The 13,391-nt window shown below is 37.6% G+C and overlaps 1 protein-coding gene across 23 annotated transcripts in view; it reads right to left on the minus strand.

Annotated features, from left to right (window-relative positions):
* LOC109052896 (discs large homolog 1-like protein) overlaps positions 1-13,391 on the minus strand; it is a 112,785-nt gene that overhangs the window by 15,093 nt on the left and 84,301 nt on the right. For all 23 annotated transcript variants that reach the window (XM_042768348.1, XM_042768341.1, XM_042768369.1 and 20 more), the window contains 5 exons: positions 8,041-8,177; positions 7,809-7,953; positions 2,350-2,476; positions 362-527; positions 117-219 (listed from right to left, as the gene is read on the minus strand). In XM_042768348.1, the coding sequence (XP_042624282.1) occupies positions 117-219; positions 362-527; positions 2,350-2,476; positions 7,809-7,953; positions 8,041-8,177 (678 nt within the window). The remainder of the gene's footprint in view (positions 1-116; positions 220-361; positions 528-2,349; positions 2,477-7,808; positions 7,954-8,040; positions 8,178-13,391) is intronic.

The following is a 13,391-nucleotide window of genomic DNA, read 5'->3' on the forward strand; positions in this document are numbered from 1 at the left end:
GGCTTATTAGTTTTTTGCTTCTCGCAATAACACAGCTAAGACACTCCTGCCAATTGCTGATTGTTTTCTGGTTTGTTTTTAAAGAGTGGCACTGTTTTACATTGAGAAAGACTCACCCTCTGGTCTGTACTGGGCAACGATGGTGACTGTTTGTCCGGCGTTCTTCAGGGCTGCCGCAGCCTGTTCATGAGTGGCACTGCGTAGGTCTATTCCATTAACCTAAGAAAGGAACAGCCATTTTTATATCAATAGGATAAGCAGTATGATAGTGGTCTTGCACACTGTTTAGCACTAAGCTCTGTAAGTCTGCTGAATACTGTAAGAAATACTCCTGATTAGATGCTCATCTGAAAATACTCACAGACACCAAACGGTCTCCTTTCCTCAATTCTCCACAGAGGTCTGCAGGACCTCCGGCTAGGATGAAGGAAATAAATATGCCCTCTCCGTCTTCTCCACCCACTATGTTGAAGCCAAGCCCTGTAGAGCCTCGATGCAGCACCACCTTCCTGGGTTCCCTGCATAAGCTAAAAATAAAAACATATGTCCTTATTTCCACATTAAAAAACTAAACCTACAGACACAGAGCATCATACACAAACTGTTCATTTTGTCCGAAACAAACAGCTAACAAAATCATAACATTGTCCTAAATCAGGAATATATGCCATGTTCTCTGTATTGTACATGTCATACAGCAACATTCTATACGAGTTAGACATACTAGTTTGTAAGGTCACATTGAATGACAAGGCCACCTGTGAAAAAGAAGTCTCTTATGCTCACCAAGGCTGTTTTAATTGATCAAAATACAGTAATACTGTGAAAAAATCATTACAATTTAAACTAACTGTTTTCTATGTTAATATATTTATACATGTATGAGCATCATATTTCTGCTTTCAGGTGCCTTGAACACCTTGCTTCTGTACACCCACTTCTGTAAGTGTATTACGGAGTATGTGATTTTCAAACTGAGGGGCAAATTGAAATTATTTTTTATATGCCACAAATGAACACTCCTTTAAGAGTGCAAGGTCAGTGTATATAACTGGCCTCTTGGAGGCACTACTGGTCTAGTTCTACTACACACAGCCACAAAACAACCCTGTGGCTAATTTACAATACTGATACTGTAAAATCAAACACCATTTTATTACATCATTTCATTGCTATAAAAAACAACACTGAACACAATGACATCTAGAATGGGCTACATGCTCTTTTCAGGCTGTACTGTATGTTTGATTATTGCGCTAAACTTCTCCTATGCACCTAAATGGTCAGATTAATAGAATCGTTTGTTCTGCTGGATTATGACAATCTTGTTTATTCATTTTCTGGCAAGCTGGCTAAGAGGCTTGATGATGCACAGTGGTTTTTATAAAAAATGAACCCACGCACCACATGGATGGGCTAAATTTGGAGCTTATCAAATTGCTAAATTGGCAATGACGTGTCGTTTTGGGTCAGAATTCTCTATCTGTCTAAAAGTTTGGTATTACATCTGGATATGGCATAACCTCACCCTTTTTTGTAACCAGTTTGATGATATTTCTTGTGCTCTCTTAAAGTGGGCCAATTCTAAAATGAAAATAGATGTAACCTTGTAAAATCATCACATATGTTTCTCAGACATGGATGACATGCTGAAAGGGGAACTGCCATCTGCCCTCACAATTGACAACTCCCTCAGTGAGGCATTGCAGCTTGAGCCAGCTGACCACAGCAAAAGTAATAAGCAATTCGATACTCCAGTGAACTATATCAAAAGAGTTCAGAGAGCATCTCATCTACTCAACAGGTCATGATATCATCCTGAACATCACATGTGGGCATCAGAGCATCGACTTGTTCTGGCATCACATTATAAAAATAATCATGAACAGCTTGAAGCTCCCCTTTTGTTGAACTCAAACAATAAGCTTTTAAGTACAAGATTAATCTGGTAATCAACTGATGATACTAAGTGTACCACAGAATAATGACAGGAAAACACCTTTCTGTTGAGTTGTACAAAATAATATACAGCACCACAAATGTAGTCTGAAAAAAAAAAAATTAATTAATATTATGAGCCACTCCTTTTAATGAATCACTGAAAAAGACCCACAAACTACTCTTTCATCAAAGATCAGAACTAAATCAGGAAATCTGTATCAATACCCAGCCCTTATAAGGACCATGATTCTTTTTTTTTTTTTTTTTTTTTAAACAGTAAAAGAGTAAAACAGTGATCCATACAGACAGACAGTATTGCATTGTTGGACATTGCATTATGGCAAAGAAAAAATCTTGAGTATGAGCGCTATCATATCATAGATTTATGTAGACAATTTTTGACAGTACCTGGTTACATCATCATCCCCCACCATGGTTTTTGGGGTCGGGGAGTAGCGTCCAGAATGCACCGGAGGCAGCGGCTGGCTCAGATAGCTTGGAGGACTGATATGGTTTTCCATGTGTTGCGAATAGGCTGAGAAAGAGGAAAACAGGCGCAGACATTAAAACAGGTCATAGAAACAAGTCTCAAACATCTTGATCTGCATTACCTAAAAGCTTGCACCAAAGAGTTCCAAGATCTCTTTCTAACCAGTCCTCCAGAAATGCACAATTATATGCTATTCATTTTGCATCCCTATGAGAAACAGACACATGCTGACAGTAAATGATACCCTGAGCTGAGCTTTTAGCACCTGTGCCACTACTGCGGCTTCACTTACATAGATATCCATGTGGTGGAAAGAGACCTGGGGGTCAGTGTGAAACTGAGCCTAACCTATCCTTGTTTTACCCGTCTTTGTCTCTCTGTAAAGGTCTCCTTTGAAGCAGACAGTTAGCTGAGCTCATGACAAAAGGCCTGGGTATAGGTGCATCATCATATGAGAACTGTTGCCTGGAAATATGATCCGTACTTGCATAATCACAAAATGAAATAAATCAGTGTTTGTGCAAGAAGCATCACAAATGTAATCACAGAATATTCACTCTTTGGTATTGTAATATTATCATCTTTAACCCCAAAAAGATCTATTACCGGGTCTAGGTGTCAAAGAGCTTTTATGTCTGTGGGTCAGAAACTGCAGTTTCTGTTGTAATGTCACCAGTGTGGAATACATGTTTAAATGTGATAAATGTTGCAAAGGTGAGATGGTAAAACAAAGCTCTTATCTTCCCTATAGTGTCCACTTCATGAAACACTGCTCTTAACCATGAAGAGATGTGACATCTTTAGTGGGATGAGACCAGATATGTGCTCTCAGACAACTTTTCCAGCAGGGCTGGTGCCGGAGCCGGAGCCCAATCGGGAACTGGGCCACGCTTTTCCACTCAAAAAAATCCTGGGTCGGTGCCCAGATCTTGGTTCTGAACTGGCCCCGAAACCTTGCTGGTCTCAAACAAAGGAACCTATGACATCAGAAGGTGGAGCTTCCACTACAGACCGCAGTTTGAAAGGAACCATTAGGCTTGTCCACCAACCTGTGACCGGAATCGCTTGTGGAAGAAGAGCATTGATCTCTTCTGCTGACGTACTTAATTGTTGTTATTAATGTTGTTAATTTACCTGAGAGGCTTGTTTGAGATGCATCAGTGTCGTGCAAACTGATGTCCTGACTGTATGACATCAAAGTACAGTGAGAGCAATTCAAAAGCATAAAGAGTTGTCTGCTCTCCAACAGCTCTTGCGGTACTTTGATTTCATATGCCGATCGGTATGCGCAGTGCCGATGCATCTCGAACAAGCCTATATTTAAAAGCTGCCCAGGTAAATGAACAACATTAATAACAGCAATTAAGTACGTCAGTCAGCAGTGGTCAGTGGCTCTTCTTCCGCAAGAGATAACAAGTGATTCTGGTCATAGGTTGGTGGAGGGTTCTGCTCCCTGCAAGTGGAAATGTGAGCCAGTTCTGAACAAGTGCCACTCTTGGCCGAGCACCGGTTCCAGCTGTGGCACCAGTCCCAGTGGAAAAGTGGTATCAGAGATCAAGCTTCAAGACCACAATGTACTGTACTTGGAAAGGACCATTTTTAACATAGAAATAATATAATATAATATAGTATAATATAGTATAATATAATATAATATAATATAATATAATATAAAATACAGGCATGTGATCAGCTAGAGACAAAAAAGAAGGAAAATCTGACCACGCCCCAAGCCACGCCCACAAGCCACACCCTCAGGACTCATTATTAAAAATATATATTTTAGCACATTAAAAGATATATCTTATATGTAAAAAATACATACTGTCCTGTAAAAAAATAAAAAGCAGCATTTATTAATCATGACAACAATATAATAAGAATATAATAAAGTACTATAATAAATTGTAGTAAAGTATATAGAATTGTTATTATTATTCAAGTACCTGCCAAAAGTTTGGAAACATTACAGTTATTAATTATTTTGAAATAACTATCTTCTGCTCAACAAGGCTGAATTTATTTGATCAAAATAAAGTATAATATATATATATATATATATATATATATATATATATATATATATATATATATATATAGTGAAATATTATTACAAATACAAAGTTCAAGTTCAGTGTCACATGATCTTTTAGAAATCAATTTATTTGACTCAAGAAACATTTCTGATTATTATCAATGTTGAAAACAATTTTGCTGCTTCATATTTTGTGTGGAAATGACGATGCACTTTATTTTTCAGGATTTTTTAATAAATATAAAGTTTAATGAACAGCATTTATTTGCATTTATCAATTGCATTTATTAAATAGAAACCATTTTAAATGTCTTCACTCACTTTGTCACTTTCATGCATGATGAATAAAATTATTAATTTCTCTCTCTTTTTTAAATCTTATAGAAATGTTTGAGTTGTTGCTTTCCCAAATGCAATTTAAAGCTCAAAAGAACCAAGCGCAGCAAGAACAGTGAATCAAAACTAAAAACAGTACTGTAACAGCAGACATGTACTGTAGCGCGTCAGACTTACATAATCATATAATCAATATATATATATATATATATATATATATATATATATATATATATATATATATATATATATATATAGTAATATTATAATATATAAATATATATATTATATAATCAATCTGATTACATTCTCCATTAATGAGATTAAATGATGAATAATATGACTGCTATTAAACTAAACTGAGCTGAATAATGACACTGCTATCTATTTTAGAGCTGCTTTCCACCCATGGTTAGGCCTTTTAACTATCTATGTATATATCCAGGTTTTATTCTATAATTTGTCCTCTGATATGAGCTCTCTGATTGTTGTGAGATGTATATTTGGGCTCAGTTGGCTGGTTGCAGCAATGGCAAGAGCATTCTCTCCTACAGTACTGCACTATGGCCTATAACAGAAGGAGAGGCTTAGCTGCAGAAACCTTATTTTACCCTCAGGCGAAGCAGAGTGCAACAGAGTGGCACAATAAAAAAGCCCAACAGATGGTAAAATGCATGCTTTATGGCTCTCCATGGGGACAAAAATGTAATCTACTGACTCGAAGCTCCACCTCTGCAATACTCTAACTAAATCAAGCAGATCAGTGTACCCAAAAAGCACTTGAACACCATCTACAAGCTATACAGCATTATTTTCATTCTGAATCTGGCTGCTGAATGACTGTGCACACTTAAAGAAATTATTTCTCACTCATTAACTCATTCATTAATAGAGTTTGCTCTCTGAGGCCTACCATCGTTCTACATGCTGTCTTCTATGCATTAAGATATTGTTGCTTGGATTAGCAATACAGACTTGACCATGTGATCCCAGCCATGATTGAATTTGTGATTTGTCTTTCAAGTCAAGTAGAGAAAAGCATCCTTGTCTGCTGGCTCCACTATAGATAAGTCTCAGGAATGGTGTCCTTCTGCATCAAAATCAAGCCTAGCTATCTTCCACAACCTAATGAACAGCATTGCTGTCTTTACAATGATCAGAACTTGAAAAAACCTCCTAAGTGACTGATTTAAATGTTCTACAATGGCATCAAACAAATGTGCATGGGAGAATCAATGTCAACATCAGAATAACACAATACTCTTATTAGGCATAAAATATCAAATTAACAGTTTGGGTAAATAGTTTTTAATTATTTTAAACTATTTTCTATCAACACTTTTGGCACTGAATGAAACAGAGTGTTTGTAGTTAATGCTGGGGTTGCCTCTGCAAAGAATACATGTATATCCTTTCCTAAAGTTGAATGTAATGGTAGTGACAGATCATTTCTTCCGTATTTTGGTTCTGAGTAAAACAAATTATCGAAGAAAAAGTAGAGCTGGGATGTGGCTCTAACCAACTGTAGTTGATTGGATGAAACCACATCTGAAAAAACAAGAAAGAAAAAAAAAAACATTTGAATGTATTAATTGTTAACAATAAGATCCATCAAAATGCATTTAGAAAATAGCATCAATTTCCATTTCATGCTGACCAATACCAAAATTTGGTATCGTATAGAGTGGCCACACTAGACTTTAAGCATCCTTAATTTAAAAATAAACATTCTTCTGCAAACCTGCAGCTTTTAGAATATCTTCTATTGGTCACAGGTTTTCAAGTGATACGAATTCACAGGTCAGAGATCACCAAACCTGAACTCTGTTCTAGTGGTTTTGAACTGATTTCTGGACTTCATCTGTGTCTAGTATGTAATAAATCATGACCGCTATGGGGGTGGTTTTGTCTAATTGCCCCATACACAGGGGGGATAAGTGCTTACAGCAGAGTTGTGCAGGCTTTGACTTTGAGATAGGAGTCACCCTCATCATACTGTGGTACATGGCAAGCATCCTGTTTAAGGATTAAAATGAGTGTGTCTAAAGGGAGTTGTGTGGGGTGCATCAGAAGGGGCAGAGAGATCAAGAGCTTTTAATGATGAAAGCGTGTCTGATTTGGTGGTGTGGTTTTGTGTCTGTACGTGTGTTACTGTGTGTCTGGGGTCCACAGCCTTTGAAGAGCTTAGCAGTGGAGAATGAGGGTGGTAGATTATGTAAATGTACAATAACTTTATGGTAACTTTCATTTAACAGACTTGAGCTTACTAGGAAATTATTCTCTCTTCAAAAGTCTACATGTTGTAGGTCAAAAGCTGTAGTCCCACAGTACTGGGGGTTTTGAAGCTACAGTACAAAGCTAAAGTCCCTTTCACATGACTTGCGTCAGGCTCACATCTCTCAAAAAAAGCACCCGGCTGTGCTTTGACATCCACATGAACAGCACTTCAGATAAGGGTTGTTTAGACAAGATGTTCCATCAGCTCAATTGTTTAATTGTCATTTTTTTATTGTCATTGTCTGATGCATGCCTATGAACAGATGTCATGTCTATGACATCATTAACCATCCTACCACCACTGTTTTTTCAGTGCCAGTGCCATTAAGACAATAATACTTCTAATCAAATCAATGTGGAGAAAGGAGAAACACATCCAGATGGGCTGTCTTAAAAACACTTCCACACAGTTCAGACAGATCACAACCCTCAGCATTACAGAGTCATTAGTGCCTTGTTAAAGGGCAGGAAGACACACGGAGGGGCATTTATACAGCAGTGCCTTCACCACCCCTGTACAACATAGGCTTTAATGGCTGCAAGGGCGGCACGTTCAGACAAGAGCAATCAATAGTAGTTTAGACCTCTCCTCTGTGGCCTATTAGTGCTCCTGCTGGCAGGGCTACGGACAGAGCACAGATCAATATGACCACTGCCGGGTATGTGCTTCACACACTGCATTAGTCTGTACAAGTGAGACACTTTATCCCCACCCCATGTGGAACTCACAGTTGGTGATGTCAGGAGGGGCAAAACTGTCATTCATGAAGACACTATTGGGTTTAGCTACTTTCAAGTAGACCACGTCTGGGGTATTTTTCAAGGCAGTCACGGCATGCTCATGGGTAACTTCCTCCAGGCAGGAGCTATTCACCTATGACACACACCAAAACACACACAGGCATTAATCTATTTAACAAGCACACAGTTATCAGCAACAGACGATAGACTGTTTCCTTACAGCAAGAAGTTTGTCTCCTATCTGCAGCCTCCCATCTTTGTGTGCAGCTCCACCTTCAATAATCTTAGTGACGTAGATGCTATTGTCTCCTGGGATGTGCTGATTCCCAACACCCCCTGCTATACTGAAACCAAGACCTGGTATAAACAAAGATACAGACAAAAACAAAAGGTTATTTGCAAAAAGGATGCTTTCAAAACGTAGATTATCTGCAATATATTTGACCCTATGACCTTGAACATCTTAATACGTAAAAAACAACCAGACATAGGAAAAAAGGTATTAACAGCAGCTAAATAATCAACAATATCTGCCATAATGAACATTCACACAACAACAACATAAAAATGCTATCCTGTAATCTTTTAAATTGCATCTGAATAAACAAAAAAGAAAGAGATAAACTGTTGCATAAATTATACGGCAAACTGTGTGTAAAGGCAAGAGAGAGAGAAATGTATCCATGGCAACAGAAGCTTAAGGTCTTTGCAGTGTTGTGGAAATGCTGTGGCTGGCCCTTAAAATAGCCCTGTTGTGTATTTGTGTGTGTGTGTGTGTGTGTATATATATATATATACACACACACACTGTATATTTTACATTTCCCTAGAGGGGACAATGTCTGTGGCAGTGGTCTCCAACCCTGCTCCTGGAGAGCTACCATCCAACAGATTTCAGCTCCAACCCCAATCAAACACACCTGAACCAGCTAATCAAGGTGTTCAGGGCTACTTGATAATTACAGACAGTATTGTGTTGGAGCAGCGTTGGAACTGAAGTCTGCAGGACGGTAGCTCTCCAGGAGCAAGGTTGGAGATCCCTGGTTTATGGTATCCAGATATAGCGTGACTTGAATAATCATACTCTTAACTCTGATCTATATTAATCCCAAGAAATGATTTAGCAGCACTCTTGCTTTCTTAGTGTAATGGTAGAAAGTATTAGAGGTTTAAAATGTCAAATTTGGTTGGGTAAAACAGAAACTCTGTTCTTCACCATTCTATTTGAAATAAAACTATGTAATGCTACAATGAGTATCGCAGAATGAAATAAACTTTACACATTTAATCGTCATAAATATTTACATTCAAACTGACCTAACATTTAGAAAGTTACAATAAAGTATTGTCTTTTGTTGTTTTGTTTTAGTATGGTTAATGGTTTGTTACGTCTAAAGATTTGTTATTCATCTTACAACATGCAAGAGTAGCCTATGTCATGTATGAAAATCTGTATGCATGTGTATAAAACAACAAACTGACGATTTATATGCTTAATCACCTGTAATTGTATATACATTGTCATTGATTGTGGCCGGAATTTTTAAGAACTTGGTAAAAAAGAATGATCAAATACAGAAAGTTGAAAATTTGCAGTTTCTGGATTTCTTATTTCTAGAAAATATTCACATCTTACTTTAAATGTAGGCCTACTGTATCTAAAGTAATGTAAAGGTACTGTAATGCCACTGTAAACTTACATCATTTACAGGAGGTATACTTATATAACTATTTGGCCATTACATACATACATCTTCAAATAATATATCCATCACATGAAACATCCATCACATCACAACTTTTTTTGTATTTCGGCCCAGATCACTCTTATGTAGCAGTAAATATAGTTGCCTGCTGACACTGAAATATATACATCTTCATGACGAAATAAACACAGGTGAGTTTCTCTTTATTATACACGTTAGGTTTCTCTATCAGGTAGGTGTAAATGTGAGTCACTCAACCAGAGGTAAAATCCTGTCAGATCTTCCATCCATTGAGTGAGTGTGTACAGGTCGGCTAGTCTGGTTTCGTCCGTTAAAGTTAACTTTTTCAAATAATAATCGCAGTCACAGACTCAAAATCAGATTTTCAGATGTCATTGTTAAAAAACAAGTAGGGCTGGGCGATATATCGCATGTGATTGTCACGCGCATTTCATCAGTAAAGCTGGTTCCCTGATTACCACTAAATCGCCATCACTTGATGGAGCGGCATTTAATAGACAGAGCCGTAGTTCACTGACAAGCTACGCAATATCGTGTTCATTATCGAAGGCGATTCATCTGCGATTAATAAACACGATATTGCGTAGCTTGTCAGTGATCTACGGCTCTGTCTATTAAATGCCGCTCCATTTGAAAGCAGGTGATGGCAATTTAGCGGTAATCAGGGAACTGGCTTTACTGACGAAATGCGCGTGACAATCGCATGCGATATATCGCCCAGCCCTAAAAACAAGCTAACTAAACTTCATAACTAGTGTTACTGAAACGGTCAGGGGAATCTTTCTGGCTCCACCTAAGCACTGCCCACCGAAAAAACGTCATTTTGTTTACTAATTGAAAAGGGGTCTATACAGGTGCTGGTCATATAATTAGAATATCATCAAAAAGTTTATTTATTTCATTAATTCCATTCAAAAAGTGAAACTTGTATATTATATTCATTCATTACACACAGACTGATATATTTCAAATGTTTATTTCTTTTAATTTTGATGATTATAACTGACAACTAAGGAAAATCCCAAAATCAGTATCTCAGAAAATTAGAATATAACTTAAGACCAATACAAAGAAAGGATTTTTAGAAATCTTGGCCAACTGAAAAAGTATGAACATGAAAAGTATGAGCATGTACAGCACTCAATACTTAGTTGGGGCTCCTTTTGCCTGAATTACTGCAGCAATGTGGCGTGGCATGGAGTCGATCAGTCTGTAGCACTGTTCAGGTGTTATGAGAGCCCAGGTTGCTTTGATAGTGGCCTTCAGCTCTTCTGCATTCTTGGGTCTGGCATATCGCATCTTCCTCTTCACAATACCCCATAGATTTTCTATGGGGTTAAGGTTAGGCGAGTTTGCTGGCCAATTAAGAACAGGGATACCATGGTCCTTAAACCAGGTACTGGAAGCTTTGGCACTGTGTGCAGGTGCCAAGTCCTGTTGGAAAATGAAATCTCCATAAAGTTGGTCAGCAGCAGGAAGCATGAAATGCTCTAAAACTTCCTGGTATACGGCTGCGTTGACCTTGGACCTCAGAAAACACAGTGGACCAACACCAGTGGATGACATGGCACTGCAAACCATCACTGACTGTGGAAACTTTACACTGGACCTCAAGCAACGTGGATTGTGTGCCTCTCCTCTCTTCCTGCATACTCTGGGACCCTGATATCCAAAGGAAATGCAAAATTTACTTTCATCAGAGAACATAACTTTGGACCACTCAGCAGCAGTCCAGTCCTTTTTGAAGCAAGATGCTTCTGACGCTGTCTGTTGTTCAAGAGTGGCTTGACACAAGGAATGCGACAGCTGAAACCCATGTCTTGCATACGTCTTTGTGTAGTGGTTCTTGAAGCACTGACTCCAGCTGCAGTCCACGCTTTGTGAATCTCCCCCACATTTTTGAATGGGTTTTGTTTCACAATCCTCTCCAGGGTGCGGTTATCCCTATTGCTTGTACACTTTTTTTCTATCACATCTTTTCCTTCCATTCGCCTCTCTGTTAATGTGCTTGGACACAGAGCTCTGTGAACAGCCAGCCTCTTTTGCAGTGACCTTTTGTGTCTTGTCCTCCTTGTGCAAGGTGTCAATGGTCATTTTTTGGACAACTGTCAAGTCAGCAGTCTTCCCCATGATTGTGCAGCCTACAGAACTAGACTGAGAGACCATTTAAAGGCTTTGCAGGTGTTTTGGAGTTAATTAACTGATTAGAGTGTGGCATCAGGTGTCTTCAATATTGAACCTTTTCACAATATTCTAATTTTCTGAGATACTGAATTTGGGATTTTCCTTAGTTGTCAGTTATAATCATCAAAATTAAAAGAAATAAACATTTGAAATATATCAGTCTGTGTGTAATGAATAAATATTATATACAAGTTTCACTTTTTGAATGGAATTAGTGAAATAAATCAACTTTTTGATGATATTCTAATTATATGACCAGCACCTGTATATGTATTATGTATATGTATTGTACATAAAATACTATTTTTGACATTAATTTATGAATATTAATTTGTTGAAAGGCTGCACTAAACCTTGTTCATTTAAGTGTTACCTCTGTTGTTTACATTTTAATTGTTAAGGTTTTATAATATGTATATACAGTACTGTGCAAAAGTCTTATGCCATTAGTATTTTCACAAACAAAAAAACACCCAAACACCCAACTGGTTTTAAGCCTGTTATTTCTATCTTTTGCTGTAGTGTGTCAGCCGGAAATAACATTCCTTTTACCATTAATTGTTAATAATCCAGTGAAATTTTGTATGCACAAGGAGTCTGACAACAGCCAGTGCTCCACACAGAGGTCTGATTTCACCATCATCCAGTCTGTCTGGAATGACATGAAGAAACAGAACAAACTGAGACAGACTAAATCCAGAAGAACTCTGGCAATATCTCCTTAGACACTTCAAGAAACCGACCTGCAAATCTACCTGAAAAACTATGTGCAAGTGTACCTAAGACAAAAGCTGTTTAAGTGGTCGCACCAACTGTTGATTTGATTTAGTTAATTGAAGTTAATCGATAAATCAAATCTATTTATGACATTATTTTTGAAAGCATCCTCAGTTTACAGCATTTTTACACAAGTGCCTAAAACTTTTCACAGTACTGTAGCTTTGTCGGTAGGTTTCTTCAAGCATCTTGTAGACATTGCTACATTTCTTCTGGATTTAGTCTGTCTCAGTTTGTTCTGTTTCTTCATGTCATTCCAGACAGACTGGATAATGGTGAGATCAGACCTCTGCGTGGAGCACTGGCTGCTGTCAGACTCCTTGTGCATAGAAAAAAATTCACTGGATCATTACAAATAATGGCAAAAGGAATGTTTGGAAATGTAAACTGATATTTCCTACGGACACACTACAGCATAAGAATGCAGAAGAGCTGAAGGCCACTATCAGAGCAACCTGGGCTCTCATAACACCTGAGAAGTGCCACAGACTGATCACTCCATCCCACACCACATTGCTGCAGTAATTCAGGCAAAAGAAGCCCCAACTAAGTATTGAGTGCTATACGTGCTAATACTTTTCATGTTCATACTTTTCAGTTGGCCAAGATTTCTAGAAATCCTTTCTTCGTATTGGTCTTAAGTAATATTCTAATTTTCTGAGATACTGAATTTGGGATTTTCCTTAGTTGTCAGTTATAATCATCAAAATTAAAAGAAATAAACATTTGAAATATATCAGTCTGTGTGTAATGAATGAATATAATATACAAGTTTCACTTTTTGAATGGAATTCGTGAAATCAACGTTTTGATGATATTCTAATTATATGACCAGCACCTGTATATATATATATAAATAAATGTCTTAAAACCATTTATTTTC

Source organism: Cyprinus carpio, chromosome A2 (assembly GCF_018340385.1).
Source record: "Cyprinus carpio isolate SPL01 chromosome A2, ASM1834038v1, whole genome shotgun sequence".
Classification (NCBI taxonomy): domain Eukaryota; kingdom Metazoa; phylum Chordata; class Actinopteri; order Cypriniformes; family Cyprinidae; genus Cyprinus; species Cyprinus carpio.